Source organism: Pocillopora verrucosa, chromosome 14, assembly GCF_036669915.1.
Source record: "Pocillopora verrucosa isolate sample1 chromosome 14, ASM3666991v2, whole genome shotgun sequence".
Lineage (NCBI taxonomy): Eukaryota > Metazoa > Cnidaria > Anthozoa > Scleractinia > Pocilloporidae > Pocillopora > Pocillopora verrucosa.
In genome coordinates this window covers 16,302,190-16,320,676 of record NC_089325.1, presented here as the reverse complement: position 1 = coordinate 16,320,676, position 18,487 = coordinate 16,302,190, and the positions used below count along the sequence as shown (strand labels likewise).

Here is an 18,487-nt window from a genome sequence, read left to right as displayed (position 1 = left end):
TAAAGGCATGATAAAAGGTTCTTTGTTTACCCCAGTTCCGTTTAACTGATGAAAGTCTAAGATGATCTTTGCAACGAGTGTTGTATCTATGTACATCGCTGTTTCTAGATAATTCCAATTTGTGAGATGTAATTCCATTCACGCATTTATAATCATACAAGCAGCAATGGAAGTGCCTGCGTTGTTTTAAATTTAACCAGCAAAGCTGATTGAGAGCATCAGTTGCAGAAGAGTACAATGGTTTATCTAGAACAAGTTTTGCCACCTTATTTTGCAACACCTGCAGATTGTTCATTAAGACAGCATTATCCTTATCACCCCATACCATATTAGCATAATCAAGTATGGGAAGGACAAGGCTTTTGTAATAAAGAAAGTGTGCGTTATAAGGCATCAAATGCTTGATTCTATGCAAAAGACCTAATCTCTGGTTCACTTTAGATATCACATGTTCCACATGTTCGGCCCACGTAAAGTTGGAGGATAATAGAATATAGTGTGGGTACTGCTGACGGATCTCCCATCCGAGCAGTGCATACTTCGAGGTTTTCTCTTCTTCATTCTGTTTCCTGTTTGCCATCCACGGGCAACTCACTTCTAATAGTACCGCCTTCTTCTTGTGCTTATCCACAACTCTTGCATCGATCCGATTTGCTCTTACTTCCGTCTTCTCTGCATACACTGACACATCCCAGAAGGCGCTGGCTCGATCATTCTTGTACTCTGGCTTTGGTGTTTCAGGTGAGCACCAAGATGGCACACTTTCTATTAATCCCATATCACAGAGCAGATCGAAGAATAGAACTTTGAGGGCTGCGTTGTGCCTGGTCTGGTACTTGCTCTGCGCCAGTGCGCTACATCCACTCAAAACACGAGGGACGCTCTCCATAGCTTTTCCGCACATACGACACTTGATGTCTGTGTTGTTGCTTGTCTTTGTCTTGTACTGTTGGTAAATCTTAGTTGGGAGTAGCTGTTGGTATAGTTCGTAAACTCCAACCACTGTGTGCGTGGGCGCAGTTTTCCAGTGGCATAGCCAACTGAAACAGCCAATCACATCCGCGTCATCCCATCTTGCTTCAATCAGCTTTCCTTGCCATTTCTGTTGGCGTACCTCCTCAGTTCTACTTTCTTCTTCCTTAATCCTCATCATAACCCCGACTTTCTCTCCAGGTAACTCTTCTCCTTCTTCAGTGTTAGCATTTGGGCACGGGTAGCTTGACTTAAGATACAGTCCTCTTTCCGAAGCATATCTCTTGGTATCTTTCTTCAAAGATCGTCTTCCAGTTCTTTCGCACTTTTCCTCGAACTCTCGTACAATGCGCATAGTTGGATCTTCATTTGCATACAGCTTAATTGCAGTCTTCACCTTGATATTGGAGAGTTTAAGATACTTGGACGGCTGACCTCGAGGACGTTAACATTGAGTGCGAGGGACTGGGTCAATGACGACTACCTTGGCAGGAAACTTTTCACGTTAAGGAGCAGATTTCAAGCTGAGGACGACAACGTTTTGTTCATCATGGCATCTTTAAGAAAGACTCGTGATATGATTGTTATTGCTTAGGCGGAAGGGCTATTGACAGATGAAGAGTTTATGTTTCTTTATGAGACAAATCAACCAGTTAATTTAGAGTTGCCTTACTACGAGTATGAGGAATTTAACTTTGACGAAAACATCAGTGAAGCCGAATGTAAAGCGGAGTTTAGGTTTGAAAGAGGAGATATCGAATGTCTCGCTGATGTTCTTCAATTACCGCCCACCTTTACGTGTCCACAAGGCAGTGTTTGCTACCGAATAGAGGGCCTTTGCATACTTCTTTGTTGCCTCGCATATCCATGTCATTACAGTGACATGGTCAGCAGATTTGCAAAACCAGTTCCTGTTTTGTGTATGGTATCGAACATAGTGCACAACTATATCTTCGATCTGCATCATCACAGAATCACAACCTGGAATAATTCCATCTTGAATCCATTTGCTATCCAACAATACTCTGATGCTGTGTCTGACAAGGGTGCTGCCCTTAACAACTGTTTTTGGTTTGTGGATGGAACTGTTCGCCCGATTTGCAGGCTGGGGGAACACCAACGGCTTGTTTATAACGGGCAAGTGCTCTTCCTAATGGGCTTATTGGACATTTGTTCGGTCCTTTAGGTAAGTCTAGTTATTCCTACAGTCTCTTTTGTTTTAGGTTTTAACTCACCAGTTTTGGCTTAGAAAAATTTATCAGTTGAACAATTGGTTTTTCAGAGGGAAAGAAGCATGATGCTGCCACGTTGGCCGACTCTAATTTTCTTTTTCTAATTTCTCTTTTCTTATTTTTCTTTTCTTATTTCTCTTTTCCGTTTTGGAGCACAATGCTGTATCCCCAACTGGCCAACAGATGTGCATATACGGAGACCTCGCCTATCCTTTAAGGGTAAATCTCATGGCACCGTTCAGAGGGGCCGCCCTGACAGCGCAAATGGAAGCCTTCAATGACTCTATGTCGAATGTGCATACGTCTGTCAAGTGGTTGTTTGGAGACATTGTGGAGTATTTCAAGTTTATGGACTTTAAAAAAAACCTTAAAATAGGTCTAAGCTCGATCGGAAAATTGTATGTCGTGTGTGCCCTGTTAAGAAATGCGTTAACTTGCCTTTACGGAAATTCAACTTCAAGTTTTTTCGAGCTGGATCCTCCTACACTGGAGGAATACTTCTCTTGAACAATTTTAAGTCATCTTTCCACAAACTGCTGACCAAAAATTGAGCTCTGAAATCAGTTAAAGTTAGTTAAACAACGTTTCGATAATTCATCGATTTCTTGCGAAGATAAAGGAATCAAACACTTTATTAACAGTCAAATATTATTCAAGCATAATCTTAATAGAATAAACAAAGCTGCTGAGATAACAAGATAAAGGCTGTAATTACACTCACTGTTAAAGTAGAAAGGCTCAGTAGTCCGACCTCAGTGTTTACCAATTTTAATAGATAAACACAAATTAACATAGCTGTACCGAGCTACTTTGAAAGACAATTACAGCCACTGTTAGATAAGACTTTGTCTATTTCATCGAGAGATTTATCCTAGAAAGGCGAGCATCCTCGTAAGAGAATGATAGAAACATATGCAAAGTACAGCTTGTTACAAGTGGCTCGCGCCAGGCACCCATCGGGCAAATCATAACTAGTGTCCAGATCTCTCATCTAATGTTGCGTTGTGCTCTATCTCTCCCCAAGTCTTTAGTGTTCCTCATGCTTGCATATGGGGAATAGTGAAGACTGATAAGAACACAAATGTTAATTTGAATTAAAGAACAAAACTAAATATGGAATAGTGTCATTTGACTGTCTCATGGATCTAATGACTAAGTCACTGTTCCAATAGTCCTTTGGAGTTAAAGTCCCGTAGCCGACGCAGGGCTAAGGGAGGTTTCTTTGGTCGTTCTGGGGGTTTCGGCGGGCTTGACGGCGCCAGTGGATCTGCTTGGGGGCTGGACGCGTGCGTTCGTGGAGTTGCTGTCGAGGGATGCTCAGGAGATGGGGAAGGTGTTTGGTTGCTAAGTTGTATCTGTGGTGCATTTGGCTTTGGGCTGGGGCTGTGGTGGTCAGGTGTCACTGCTGCCGGGGTTGGCCCAGTTAGTGGCTGTGCGGGGGATGGTTGTGGGGGCATCCTTGCTTGTGCTGGGGTGGGGGCGATTGGCTTGGGCGGTCTGTGTGGCAGCATAGCAAGATGACGCAGGTCGTCATCAATTGTTAGGTGGGGCGGTGTGGTCCGTACCGGAAGGTATTTCCTTAAGAACTTGCAGTTGCGGGTAGTCATCCTCCCTGAGCCGTCGATGCGGATGACATACTGGTCGAATTGGCGAACCTCGACCACGACTCCTGTCTTATCCCACTTAGTGGGGTAGGGGCCTGTTTGGTTCTGGATGCGGACATGGTTACCAACGGCCAGGGGTGGGAGTCGCTTGGTGTGCTCAGACCATCTCTCTGCAGCTTTCATGTGGCGGTTTCTTAGTGCTGCTTCTCTTGTCGCGAGGGTGTCACGCCAGGTAGGGTGTGGTTGGTAGCGACCAGGTAAGATAGGTATGAAGTCCTTGATTGGCCTGCCGAAGACACATTGTGCAGGGGATAGCTGAGTATTCGGGTCGGGTGTGTTTCGATATTGAAGGACTGCACGCTGGAAGGAGTCAGTATCTAGGCTACCAGATGGGGTGGTGTTGTCAGTGATGAACCGTTTGACTGATTTGACGCCAATCTCTGCCCTGCAATTTGAGTGTGGGAATGCCACTGACGACAGACGGTGGTGTATGCCCCAGTCTTTCAGGAATTGGCGTGTGGCTGTTGCTGTGAATTCAGGGCCGCCATCTGTTGCGAGTTCGTCTGGGATGCCGAATGTGGCAAAGGTTCGTCGTAGACAGTCAATCAGGCCTGTAGATCCCTCTCTTGCTCGCTCAACGAGGGGCCAGTTGGAGTAGCGGTCTACGATAACAAGGTAGGTAACCCCTTTGTAGTGAAAGAAGTCGGCGCAAACACATTGGAACGGGTAGGCTGGGGGTACAACTGGAGAGGGCGGTGAACTCGGTTGAGAGGGTGCCATGCGGTTGCAGTGGTTGCAGGTTTCCCGTAGGGCAATGATGGCTGGGGTGATGCCTGGCCAGAACACTGTGCTTTCGGCGCGTGCTGTCATGGAAGTCACACCTTGGTGGGCTGAGTGCAAGACAGTCAGAATATGCTGGCGGAGAGAGGGTGGTATCACGATGCGATTCTTGTAGAGGATGATGCCATCAACTGTATAGAGGTGTTTGCGAAATTGATGGTACTCCCGAAGGGCAGGTGGTAGCTCGTTACGGGATTTAGGGAATCCAGTCTCGATAAGATGAATTAGCTGGGTCATTGCCCTGCTGCTTGTTGTGGCCAGCTTGACCCTATCCCATGTGACGGCAATAGTGTTTAATGCCGATGAGGCTGATGAGGCTAGCTGGTCGTCAATGGTGATGGAGCAAGTGCCCGGTTGTGGTTCGGTGTGGCGGTGTGGTGCGACGCGGGCAGGTGCATGGAGGGCTGTCTGAGCCCTCAGAAGTTTGCATATCTCTGTCTGACGGGGTTGGTGCAGTTGCATTGCAGGCTGTGTCTGGCTCGATTGAGCTGCATGTGTTTAGGGTCTCCCCCAACATGGGGAAGTTCTTAGTGATAATGCCCAGTGCCATGCATGTCTCTCGGCTGAGGAAAAGTTTGTCTGAGTCGCTTGTCACGTATACGATCTGTCGGCTTTCCAGGGCTTTTCCGGATGGAGACCTGCCCGAGAACCTTAAGATGACTGCGCCCAGGATGCTGATCCCTTTGTTGTTCACAGCGTGCATTTTCATAGTGACGGGTATCAGGTCACTCTCACAGAGGCCCAGACGACGGATGACTTTTATGCTAGCCAAGCAGCTCTGGCAGCCTGTGTCAGCCATAGCAGAGAGTTGTGCTGTTGCCAACTGTGATTTGGGTGGGTTGTATCCAAGGGCTGTGTAGTCTTCAGGATGGGCTGTCGCTGTAAGCGTTATGAACGGTTGAGGCTTGGATGGCTGTCGAACCCAGTGATCGGTTAGGTGGCAGTAGAGGTGGTGGTTGAGTGAGATGACCCCTTTGCTTGGCCTGCTGAGGCTAGTTGTGGTGCAAAGTGAGTCAAAAATTGCGCTTTCCGTTTCTCTGCTCTTGCCAATGGGTGTCGGCGGCTGTTGGGGCCTGTTGCTTTTGCCCCTGCTGCGGCAAACGCTGGCAAAGTGGTTCTGCCGTCCACACTTGTCGCAGATGGTGCCATAAGCTGGGCAGTCATGACGGCGGATTCTGGTCGGCGCGCTCTTGCCATGCCCTCTCTTGTTGCAATAAGAGCACAGTTCGTTCGCGTCCCCATCCTTACGTTGCTTGACCTCATCATTTTTGGCATGACGATACTGACTTTGTGCGGCGTCTGTGCTGTGGCTTTGTGACAGGCGGCCTGCTGACCGTTTGCCGGCCTCTTTTGCCTCAATGAATTGGAACACCTCCTCAAGGCTCATGTCTTGGTTTCGTTCCCCCAACAGGTCTAATTGGATTTCGCTGTCAGCCAGGCCACGTGTGAGGACATCGCGAAGGACGTTTTCCGTATAGTTGACCTCTATGTTGCAGCTAGGGCAAGTGACTAAAAACTTGCAAACACCAGCTTGGCCGCGAAGGCGGGCACCGAAACTACGGATCGTCTCATCCCGGTCTTGCCGCATGTTGTGTAGCTGCACACGGGCGACCATTGCGTTTTCCTCCCGTACTGCAAGCTTTTTTATGGCTGCCATGACCTCATCTGCGGTTTTGTCGGTGAGGGAACCGCCCGCGTTTCTTGTCAGGTCTTTGCGAAGTTGTTCATCGCAGCACTCGAGGAGCTGGATTACCTTTTCTTTGCCGGTGACATTAGTTGCCGCAACATAATCGCCCCAACGCGTTAGAAAATGCGACCAATCCTCACTCGATCCCGCTGCCGAAATTGTCGGACGGCGTACTTTTTCGAGTTTCGTGTTACTGTTGGGGTTGATCGTGTTCGCTGTTCCTGGAGTGACATGTACCCCCGAAGAGTGCACTGATAGAAGGACGGCCGCGAGCGCGTCTGTAACTTCCTCTGTCTCGTAGGTGCATTCGGGGAATGGGCATTTGTATTTCTTCGACATTGCGTACTATTGTAGTCCGGGAAGGAAACAAAGATGGCGGTCGATCGGCGATCGATGGCCGCGTTCTCCTCTGTTCGACGTATTACTGGGTAGTCCGCTTGCAACCGGTGTCTCGTTCGCCAGATCAATCCGTGTTGAAGTATGTTTCTATCATATATCATAGATAAGACTTTGTCTATTTCATCGAGAGATTTATCCTAGAAAGGCGAGCATCCTCGTAAGAGAATGATAGAAACATATGCAAAGTACAGCTTGTTACAAGTGGCTCGCGCCAGGCACCCATCGGGCAAATCATAACTAGTGTCCAGATCTCTCATCTAATGTTGCATTGTGCTCTAACTGTAAAGTCACTTGTTCACCAGTTTCGACAGTAGCTCCACCATGTTTTGTTGTTGCTGCTGCATCAATTGCATCATCTCCCTTTGCTGCTCAAACAATCGCGCTGTCTCCTTTTCTTTAAGCTCTAACTCTCTCTTCCTGATTTCAAGCTCTAGCTGAGATTTTTCTCTGAGAAAGTCAATGGAATCATTGCCTCCTCTTCTCTTTTTCTCCTTAGGTTCCATGGGAGCTTCATCTCCAACAATTCTTGATTTGGTCTGACCATAGCTCTCCATCGCTTTTTTTCGAATTTCTTGTGCTTTGTGCTTGTTTTCTTCTTCTTTGGCTTGCTTGGATTCTTTCTCTTCAACCGGGAAAGATTCTTCAAAAGAGCAAATCTCTTCTAGGGCTTGTTCGAGCTCTGAAGTGGGTTCCACGTCAATCCCCAACAAATTTTCCTCCTCTCGAATTTTACGCTTAAACTTTTCCTTGATCAATTTGAATTGCTCTCTTACAGATCGCTTGTTTACACGGAATTTGGCGGTCTCACAGGTATTGAGGTGATTCGAAATTTCTTCCCAAATTTTGCCTCTTTCGACCGTTCTTTCTTTGAATTTGTATGGCTGATAGACGAGTATTTCCCGGTAGAGAAGGAGATCGTGCTCTTCCTTCCATTCCATGCTCGCTAATCCTGTAAATAAAGAGAAGGCAGATAAAACAATTTCTCCGATTTCTCGCTCCTAACTGACCAAGGGAAAAGCATTTGGACTGTGTAGATTAAAGTTTAATACAAGATAAGACATCTTTCATTCAGAGGATAAGCGGGTTCAAGTGCTAGGGACTTTTTTTTAGTAAAGCAAGAAAATTTAACGCACGTGTTCAGTTGAAATGCTCCACCGTGGCTGTGCACAGTGCACATCACTTTTACAATTTTAACCAGCTTGTCAGTGGTTTTATTGCCCAAAACAAAAAAGTGACAAACAATGTTCACCTAATGAAGTTCGAAAATCTAAAAACATGCGGAAGTTTATGGGGAAATAATAGTAACAGTACTCACGTTGACTGGTGAACGGCAAAACACCACTTCTCACGTCCTCAACACAAAGAGGACTGCAATCCGTGTGGACCAGGCATGCGCATTGTGGTCTACACGCGAAATTTACTTCCGGTCAGCCGTCTTCGAGGTCAGCCGTCCATGTATCTTAAACTCTCTATTTTTGTACGTTGACTCTACTGACTTGAGACCTCTTCCTCCGAACTTTCTGGGTAGGTTAAGTAAATCCGTTGTTCCCATGGGGTGATAGCCGCCGTTCTCTTTCAGGATCTTACAGCTCTCGCAGTCTAATTGCTGAAGCTCCACAATGGGTCAGCTCTGAGTCCACATGGGGTACATTAGTACTGCTAGTGTGTACTGGTTTGATGCGTCAACTTTATGGTAATCCGACAACGGGCTCGACCAGACTACAGAGAGTCTTTGAAGGAAAAGTTTTGACACGCTCCATAGGACCAAGGTGTCCTCCTGCTTGGAATTTTTAAGAACTCCTCAGAATTTGTAGTTCTCTCCTTCCTTTAAACTTTCTATGATCTGAGACTCTCCGACATGCTTGCTGTAAGGGCGGCTATCCAGGACTCCTCTCTTTACATGGGCAATAGCGCACTTCTTCTCATTAAAGTCCAACCCTATATCTGCCATAGCTACCTTGGTTGTCTTAAGGACTCTGTCGAGTTTGCTCTCCGATGTCACGTAGATCTTCATATCATCGATATACAAAAGATGGGTGATTTTCCTGTTTACGGGCTTCGATGGTTTGTACCCTTCAGAGGCCTTCAACTTCCACGATACAGGATTGAGACACAATGTAAAAAGCCTCGGGCACAGAGCGTCACCCTGTGGGAGCCCCTTGTTAAAGTGGATGACGTCAGATGTTTTTTATTCCTTACCTTGTTCTAACTGTTATCTTTGTGTTCCAGCTCTGACATGAGGGACCTTAAGCAGCTTCGTCGAGGACGAAAACGAGAACAAAATTATGACGTGGCATGCTCTAGGACACTGGGACGAGAACATCGGCGCGAAAATTGAAAGTTAAGCACCCGCGTCTTGTACAAAGACGAAGACGTCAACAAGTGAGGCTCAACAAGTGGTGGTTTTAGTTATGTCGTCGTTTAAAGACATCAGGGATTTTGTTTTTGTTGGATATGCCCACGACATGTTTGATGACGAAGAATTCTGCCTTCTCTATGACTTTTATCAGTCGAAGAATCCGGATTTTCCTTCCTACAACTTGTACGCGTCGTTCGATTTGGGGGAAATGGATCCTCCTGAGTGTTATACCGAGTTTCGAGTCAAGAAATGGCACATTCCCTTGCTGGCAGACAGGCTACAGATTCCCCCAACATTCCAGTGCCCACAGCGTTCAGTTTGCGATGGCATAGAAGGGCTATGTATGCTACTGAAGCGACTGGCTTACCCCTGTCGATACAGTGATATGGTGCACAGATTTGCAAGGCCAGTTCCGGTCTTAAGCATGATAACAAATACTGTTCTCGATTATGTCTATGACAGGCATGGCCACAGACTAACTCAGTGGAACAATCAAGTTATGGACCCCAACCATTTGCAGCAATATACACCGAATGCAAATATGGCGGACCACTTGGGAGGACTGGGTCTAGTTGCGCGAAAGCGAGGCTAGTGAGGCCTCGAGTTTGTTTTGACAACGCGTCCTTCGAGTCCATCGAGTAAGTGTTTTGTAGTCGTTCTGTTCTACGCTTTTCGAAATGGTTACGAGTTGTTGTGTCCCTGAATGCAATCAGAAAGGAAAGAAGACGCCCACAGGAGAGAAAGTTTCTTTCTTTGAATTCCCACGCACTCCTACGAGGAGAAAACAGTGGATTCATGCAATTCGCCGTGAAGAAGGAAAGGATTTTAAGATCGTCGATGGAACAAAAGTTTGTTCCCTTCATTTTAGGCGAGAAGATTTAAGAAAATCATTCAATGGACGGGCTTATGTGGTTCCCAGTGGCGTTCCAACCAGATTTTCGTGGTCAGTTCCATCTCCAAGGAAAAGAAAAGCTCCTCCAGAAAGACATCCTCTGCCTCAGAAGAAATTATTTGCAACAACGTCTGCTTCCTCTGATCACACCGAGTTACATGTAGTGAGCGAAACAGATATCACAGCGGAATCACTTTCTGAGTTGACGGCAACTGCCTCTAACCGAAATACTGAGCCAAACGATACTTGTTCGGAGTTAAATGCGCCAAAAAAGATCGAGGAATTGGAAGAGGAGGTGTTAAAACTTTGACAGGAAAACACTGAGCTAAAAAAGAAATTGGACGAGGTAGAGAAACAGAACAAGGCTATCTCGGCCCGACTATTTTCTCTGGAACGCTTTACATCAGAGGCTGACATCAACTTTTATACTGGCCTTCCAAATTATGCTACTTTCCTCGCCTTATTTAACTTTTTGAACCTGGGTAAAAATGGAGAAAACATTCGTCCAAGAAGTACCTTAAAAGATGTGCCAGAGGATTTTTATTATGTGGACTCTGATGATGAAGAAAACATTTCACCTGCAAAGAAAGGACGCCCACGAAAACTCAAACCAGTTGAAGAATTTTTTATTGTCTTATGCCGCCTGAGAAGAGGCTTTTCAGAGCGCCATTTAGCTCACTTGTATGGTGTTGCCCAGTCCACCATAAGCAGGCTTTTTGTGCCATGGATTAATTTCATGTATCTGAAATTTGGCCAGGTTTGCATCTGGCCTCCTAAGTCAGTTGTTCAGGCAACTATGCCTGCAGATTTCAAAGAAAAATTTCTCTCAACGCAAGTCATTATTGACTGCACAGAGGTCTTTTGTGAAATGCCAAGCAGTTTGCTTTTGAACTCTGAACTTTTCAGCTCGTACAAAAACCATGTGACATTGAAAGGACTTGTCGGTATTGCACCAAGTGGAGCTATTACATTTTGCAGTCAACTTTATACCGGCAGCATCTCTGACCGCAAAATTGTTTTACGGAGTGGATTTTTGTCCCAATCCTTTGAAGATGGTGACTCTGTTATGGCAGACAAGGGATTTCAGATACAAGACATCCTGCCCCTTGGTGTGGATCTGAATATCCCACCCTTTTTAGGCAGTGATGCTCAAATGTCTGCCGAAGATGTTGTTAGGACACAGCAGATTGCAAGTCTTCGGATACACGTCGAAAGGGCCATCAACAAGATAAAGAACTTCCGAATTTGGAATGGAGTTGTTCCTCTGAGTTTATTTAGACAGTTGTCTTTCAGGGTAGGATCGGATTCTGTTGCTTGCTGAATGGCAATCAGCGTTGGTTCCGATACTGGCAAGTATTGTATCATATTGATGTGCTCTAGCTCTCTTTCAGTGTCTCCTCTCATGTTCTCTATGTACATAACATCTTCTGCTACATCTTCTTTTGTGCTCTTGCGCACTCTGTATGCTCTGCTCAGTGTATCTGCCAGATACATTTCAGTCCCTTTTTTGTAAGACACTTGGAGGTCATACTTCTGCAATCTTAGCAACATTCGCTGAAGACGTTTAGGGGCACTAAGTAGACTTTTACGGAAGATGCTCTCCAAGGGTTTGTGGTCAGTTTGGATCTTGACAGGTCGACCATATACAAACTGCTCAAAACGTTCTACTCCGAAAAGTATTGCAAGCATCTCTTTCTCTATCTGGGCATAGTTCACTTCTGTTTCTGTCATGGAACGAGATACATAAGCCACGGGCTGGCCTCCTTGCATAAGACATGCACCAAGTCCTCGGTCTGATGCATCACACTGCAATTCCACGTCGTCTTTGGGGTTAAAATACTTGAGGACAGGGGCAGCTGAGAGTATCTCCTTAACTCGCTTGAAACTACAACCTTGTACTTGCTCATCCCAACGGAACTGGTTCCCTTCTTTCAAGAGGTCTCTCATTGGGGCTGTAACTTCTGACAGGTTAGGAGCGAACTTCTGGAGGTAATTTACCATGCCGAGAAGTCTCTTGAGATCTTGTTTGCTTGTCGGGGTTGGCATCTCTTTGATACCTTGTACTTTGTCTGGGTCAGGCTTAAGACCATCTTGACATATAACATGTCCCATAAACTTCACTTCTTTGCGACGGAGCTTAAGCTTCTCTTTGTTCAACTTAATGCCAGTAGTGCGGCAGCGTTCTAACAATGCTGTCAGCTTTGCATCATGGTCAGAAAGTGCTTCAGCTTCTGTTTCTCCGACACCAAAAACAAGGATATCATCAAATATTGGCTTAATTCCATCAAGACCTTCCAGGGCGTATTCCAATCTCCTCTGAAACTCTTCCGGAGCGGGTGATATGCCGAAGGGCATCCGCGTCCAGCGGAACCTTCCCCAGGGGGTACCGAATGTGGTCAGAAGACTGCTTTCATCGTCTAGCTGCACATGCCAAAAACTGTTCTTTGCGTCGACGACACTGAAGACTTTAGCATTTGTAAGCAGTGGTAGTAGATCATCGATCACTGGAAGGGGAAAATGATTTCTCCTGAGTGCTTTATTCAGAGGTTTTGGGTCGATACATAACCTTATCTTTCCAGTGCTCTTCTTAATGACCACCATTGAGGAAATCCAATCTGTTGGAACATCTACTGGTTGCAAGATGCCTATCTTAACTAAGCGTTCTAGTTCCTGTTTTAAAGGCTCTTTTACTGCAAAGGGGACTTTCCTCACTGGCAGTGCCACATGGGTTACAGACTTATCAATCTCGAGGTGAAGCTTTCCTTTGAGCTTTCCTTCTCCTGAGAAGACATCTCCGAATTTGCTCACGAGATCTGGCTGTGTGAGAATCTCATTCGAGAGAGACATGATGTTATCGGTGTTAATTACTATGAGGCCAAACTGCTGCACCGATTCAGCACCAAGGAGTGCTGTGTGACCTGTTGGAACGACGGTGTATTCCGTGAGGAAACACTGTCCATTCTTGGGGTTGAAGGTCTCTACCTTAGTACATCCTAGAGGTTTCAGCTCTGATTTGTTGAACATGACGAGGGTAGATTGAGTAGGCTGAAGGCGTTCCATCCGCGGATCCTTAAATACCTGCTGATAAATATCTGCTGGGAGGATATTGACTGTTGCTCCACAGTCTAACTGGAATTTCACTGTTTCATCCTTCAAGCGCATGTTAGCATAAATCTTCTTGGGGCTGTTTTTTGCATACAGGACGCTCACATATTCTACACTGAATAAGTAATCATCAGAATCTTCGTCATTAAACTCCTGAACTTCTTGTTCTACATTGTGGACTGACTTCTTAGTTTGCTTTTTGTTAGCTTTCTGACTTCTGCAAGCCACTGAGAAGTGGTTCATTCGACCACAATTATCACACTTGTGCTGCCATGCTGGACAGAGTTCCTTCTTTAAAGGATGGGTTCTGTGGCAGAACTTACATCTAACCGGTTCTGTTACTTTGTTGTGGACGGGGCGTTGAACTCTACTGAAATTTCGTACTTTATTATGGCGAAAACCTATCTTCGATTTTGGGTGGCCTGTGGCAACGGCGCTAACCTCCTCCGCATGGGACATCTCCTTAAGTTGTTTGGATGTGGTTTCACTCGCACGGCAAATATCAATACACTTGTTAAGAGTTAGTTTGTTCTCAGCTAGCAGCTTTTTTCGGGTGGCGTTATCTCTAATTCCTACCACAACTCTGTCTCTAATCATTCGCTCTTGCATGATGCCAAAATTGCACGTTTTAGCTAACGAACGTAAAGCTGTAAGGAAAACATCAAATGACTCACCGACCTCCTGTACTCTCTGATTGAACAGATAGGCTTCATATATTTCATTCGTCTCACCGATGAAAAAAGCGTCTAGAAGCTCTATCACTTTGTCGATGTCGGTTTTCTCCTCTTCATTTCCGAAGGGCAAACCATCGAAAATCTCCAGGATATCTGGGCCAATACATGTCAACAATGTGGCTGTTCGAAGATTACTGCTTTGCGTACTGAGCCGTGAGGCGATCTCGTAGTTTGTCCAAAGCCGCTTAAATTTCTTCCAATTCACAGCTAAGTTCCCCTTGAAGTCTAGTTTCGACGGTAAAGGAATAGAGGACTGGATAAATTGAGGAGTTGCTGGCTGCGTGCTTGTTGAAGCTACGCTCGACGAGCCTGATTCGGTCATCTGGAGCTAGATTCACTGAGTTTGGCTTGAAAATTCACTCAAGTATTTCAGCGATGATTCTGTAGGAAGAATCCCAAATCACTGACACCATGTGACGTTGTTTATAAGAGGAACAAGACACACACAGGTGAAGTAACACAGGTCTATTTAATCGATGTCCGACGAACTCTACAAAACCGGAAAGCATGGTCTCTAAAGTTTTGTTGCCATGGTAGTTATGACGTAAATGCGGACCAGAAGTAAATAGAACGATAACATTGATATCGTTACATCCATTGCTGGTTGTGGATTTATAGAGTCTCCTCTTCCCTTCCTATGCCACCTCTGTAAAGAGGAAGTACATGCTTGCTTTGGCTGCATGTCTTCTTCGTTTTCAAGTTCATGGACAGTTTTACATTCATATAATGAGAATTTGCAAATCTTCATCAAGAGTGCTAATATATGGTTACAAAAACCAACCTTCCCAGCAACGCAGGAACATGTAGCATGTTTCACTTCCCCACTTAAAATGCACAATGCGACTTTCAAGTTGTGTGGGGCATCGTTCTTACGAAAACTGTGATAGCAGTGAGACCGGAAATAAAAGTAGTTGTCATCGCTTGCTGCGGAGATACCCTTCAAATATTCGTCATTCAGAAAAGTTGTGGCTTTCCGAATACTCGTTGGCACTGAATGGGCTTTGCTTGTCGGATCAATTCTTTTTCCAGACTTTGAAATGTGGTCATTCATTTCGGCGCGGGTAAAAAAGGGCATTCGCCGTATGTCTGCAGACCAGCCATCTGATGGGAAACTCAAAGGATGCTGAGTTGCGGCAATTCCGGAGTTGTCATCTTTGTTTTTATCCAAGCGTTCCTTGCGCTTTGTATATACGGAGTCAGGATCCGGATCTACTATATTTTGATCACGACCTTCTTTGATATATTCCTCAACCCTAAACAGAAGGGAAGATAAGATCGTTTTTAAACTTTGGTTACCGCAATTGCAATCAAGGCAAGCGAGGCGCGAAATCTCCGCGAATCGGTTGAAGTACGAGCATCCTACCTTTTCACTAATTGTGCTTTTGTTTTCAGTCCTTTCAATGTATCGCCCCTACATTTCAGCCAGAAACGAAGTTCTTCATTTTTTAGCGTGGCAGGCGATCTACCTCGAAGAGAAGCTCCAGAAATATCGTCTTCTGTGAGCGCACGTGAAGCAGCCATTCGTGACGATCAAAACACAGGGAAGAGCCGGCCTCACTGGCTGGCCTCACTAGCCTCGCTTCCACGCAACTAGCCCCGGGCCGCCCGAGAGGTCCGCCATATTTGCATTCGGTGTATGCAGACGTAATTTCAGCTAAAGGCTCTCCCTTGGACAACTGTTTTGGTTTTGTCGATGGCACGGTTCGACCAATAAGTCGCCCAGGACAGCACCAGAGGGCTGTATACAATGGACACAAGAGAGTCCATGCATTCAAATTTCAATCTGTTGCTCTACCGAATGGGTTAATAGGAAACCTATATGGCCCAATAGGTAATAATAATTATAATAATGTATGGAATTATTTATGCCTGGTAGTCACTTCAGTTTAAAATTGTTAATTAAAAATAACCCTGAAAAATAAATAGAAAGATGAAGAAAATGAAAAAACTTAAGATGGAAAAAAATTCAAAAGCCAGTTCCTGAAAGGTGGAACAACACTATCCAGGGATAAAACTGTCTTATTCCAGTCATAACTTTGTCCTGGGATAAAGTTATGACTGGAATAAGGCAGACTTATCCCTGGAATAGAGTTATTCCACCTTTCAGGAACCGACCCCTGAAAAAAAGGTCAAAAAGGGTAAAAATCAGGAATCAAGTACTAAAAAAGTCCCATCAAGTGGAGGTGATTGATCTCTTCAGAGATATAATTTTGCAGATTAGAATATTGAATGAATTCTTTTGCAAAGAACTTTAATTTCCACCAGGTTCTATGCTGAGTATACACCACAAGGTCACAACCATTGTCCACGCATCTAATTGTTTTCTAAACCTTTCATTTTCAGAAGGTAGAAGACATGATGCAGCTATGTTAGCTGAATCAGGCCTGCTGCAAGATCTCCAGCACCATGCAGTTTCCCCCCATGGCCACCTAATGTGCTTATATGGTGATCCAGCTTACCCGCACAGAGTGCAACTCCGACAACCATTCAGAAATGCTGTTTTAACACCCCAGATGCAAGAGTACAATGCCAGAATGAGTTCTGTGAGGGAATCCGTTGAATGGCTATTTGGGGACATAGTGAACTACTTTAAATTCATAGACTTAAAAAAAAATCTTAAAATAGGCTTGAGTAGTATTGGCAAGATGTATATTGTCTGTGCAATTCTGAGAAATGCACTTACATGCCTGTATGGAAATGAAACTTCCAAGTTTTCTAGATCTAGAATGGAATCATATGGAGGTCTATTTAAATAGATATGAATCGTGAGTGAAATTCGCGTGTCTTGGTTTTCGAATAAGTCGTTATCAAGATGATCGATAATTTGTTGAAAAACAAGTAGAAAACTTCTTTGAAACACGAAATCGAACTGAAAAAATTCAAAGGAAAACAGAAAGTTGTTCAAAGTTGATTTCTAAGACTGTACCTAGAAAAATAGGATTGACTGTATCATAACAAATAAAGTAACTAGGTGTATCAGATTCGTACAAAGAAAACCATAAATCTTGATCAAAAACATAGATAAAATGTTCAGAAATATCTAAAAAGTTTTTATCACTGATCATCATAATAAAAAAACGACTAATATTTCTAAGTGAAACCAAGAGGTTATAGAACGATAAAAAACATCTGTGATCTCTTTCATTACACTGAAAAAAACAAAAAAATTACGAATATCTCATTATTCTTTGAAGAAAAATATTACCGGTAATAACATGTTCTTCATCATTTTCTGCAACATATTTTATCGAAAAACTATTGATCATGGACGAGTCTGTTTCTTTATATCGAAGATTGTATTCGTGATAATCTGATTTCGTAGCATATATGTATAACATGGTATGTCTGTAAGGAAAATCACCCATGACCTCACACGACTGTAAATTGACTAATGGAAACCAAGCTCGATAATATCTTGTTAAATCACTAATGACGTCTTTAAAAAAAATAATCGAATACATCTGGAAAAATTTTAAAAAATCTTAGTTTAAAATAGTATCGGTAATAACACGTACTTCTTCATCATTGGGTTTTACCCATTGTATTTTAAATGTGTTTACATTACTACTCGATACTTCTTTATACCAAAGATTGTAATTGATGTAATCCGATTTAGTGGCGTAAATGTATAACATAATGTGCCTATATTGAAGATTTCCCATTACTTCGCACGAACATAAATCGACTAATGGAAACCAATACATACAAAAATCCAATCACTTCTTTAAAGAAGACAATCGAATACAACGTTCTAGCTTGCATCTGGAAAAAATACAAAAGATAGAAAATTATCCTATGGAATCAATCCTCTCATTTGATAAAGATAAAGATAAAACCAAGGACTTGTTTCAGGATATATACCGATCTGAAAAAATAATTATAACGATAATGTACTTCGTATGATTCTATCCAAAAGTAGTAATTCAAAATCTGAATGATTTAATGTAAAAGCATTCATTTCATTTCGAAGTTGTGTTTGAGTTGCTTCAGAATAGCAACGAATTGTTTCGTGTAAATGATATGCAAAACATACATATCCTTTTAAGATGGGAGTAGTAACCTAAAACGAAGAATTATTATTGTTATTAACGTGAAAATAATACATATAAACCAACAATTCAGCTTGTTGTCATGCCTATGAAAAAATATAAATATTTTTTACCGACGACGGTATAGTAATCTGTACATGGAATATAAATATTCAAAGATGCTGTTCAATTGGAAATCGTCTTTGAAATCAATGTCAACCGTCATATCGCGATATTGAATATTTATGGTTCTCATGAATAAAAAGATGATTTGTTGTTCTAATAAAAAATGACGATTTGAATGCAATTCGCAACATAATAAGAATTTGAGTAATTCTTTTAAGATCAGGTCGTGAGTCTAAAAAAGAAAGAGAAATGAAAAAATTAAAAAGTATTTAATCGTTTTAATAATCTTTCGTGAAATCATACCAATAAAGCTTGACTATCAATGTGTAAATGAAATATTCTATTGGCTCTTTCTAATTTCTGTTGCATCCATGTAGGTTCATAACGTTCAGCGTCATATGAAACGTACAATGGTGCGTAGTTTCCGATTCTTTCTCGCACGCTTAGTGTTGTTTGTTCAGCCATCATCAAATAACACATCATCATTTTTATTACCAAATTAGGCATTT

The 18,487-nt window shown here is 43.5% G+C and overlaps 3 protein-coding genes and 1 pseudogene across 3 annotated transcripts; 2 read left to right on the top strand and 2 right to left on the bottom strand.

Moving 5' to 3' along the window:
• Positions 1-3,057: 3,057 nt before the first annotated feature.
• Positions 3,058-6,674, bottom strand: LOC136278269 (uncharacterized). Its single transcript, XM_066161789.1, has 2 exons — positions 5,250-6,674; positions 3,058-5,086 (listed from the first exon to the last, which is right to left on the bottom strand). Exons 1-2 carry the CDS (start codon positions 6,672-6,674, stop codon positions 3,362-3,364), a joined length of 3,150 nt encoding a protein of 1,049 aa, XP_066017886.1. The 3' UTR covers positions 3,058-3,361.
• A 347-nt stretch (positions 6,675-7,021) lies between these two features.
• Positions 7,022-7,680, bottom strand: LOC131799266 (golgin subfamily A member 6-like protein 25). Its single transcript, XM_059116976.2, has one exon. The coding sequence runs from the start codon at positions 7,670-7,672 to the stop codon at positions 7,022-7,024; it is 651 nt and encodes a 216-aa protein (XP_058972959.2). The 5' UTR covers positions 7,673-7,680.
• Positions 7,681-9,145: 1,465 nt separating this feature from the next.
• On the top strand, positions 9,146-16,525 carry LOC136278181 (uncharacterized). The gene is made up of 4 exons (XM_066161595.1): positions 9,146-9,615; positions 15,459-15,655; positions 16,168-16,420; positions 16,471-16,525. The coding sequence occupies exons 1-4, from the start codon at positions 9,146-9,148 to the stop codon at positions 16,523-16,525; spliced, it is 975 nt and encodes a 324-aa protein (XP_066017692.1).
• On the top strand, positions 9,766-11,106 carry LOC131799267 (uncharacterized; annotated as a pseudogene).
• Positions 16,526-18,487: the final 1,962 nt, after the last annotated feature.

Coding starts and splice junctions, on each gene's coding strand:
- LOC136278269 (XM_066161789.1), bottom strand. CDS start 6,674: ATGTCGAAGAAATACAAATGCCCATTCCCCGAATGCACCTACGAGACA. Junction 5,087..5,249: donor CCCTGGAAAGCCGACAGATC/GTATACGTGACA, acceptor CAACCCCGTCAG/ACAGAGATATGCAAACTTCT.
- LOC131799266 (XM_059116976.2), bottom strand. CDS start 7,672: ATGGAATGGAAGGAAGAGCACGATCTCCTTCTCTACCGGGAAATACTC.
- LOC136278181 (XM_066161595.1), top strand. CDS start 9,146: ATGTCGTCGTTTAAAGACATCAGGGATTTTGTTTTTGTTGGATATGCC. Junction 9,616..15,458: donor GACCCCAACCATTTGCAGCA/ATATACACCGAA, acceptor TTTGCATTCGGT/GTATGCAGACGTAATTTCAG. Junction 15,656..16,167: donor AAACCTATATGGCCCAATAG/GTAATAATAATT, acceptor TTTCATTTTCAG/AAGGTAGAAGACATGATGCA.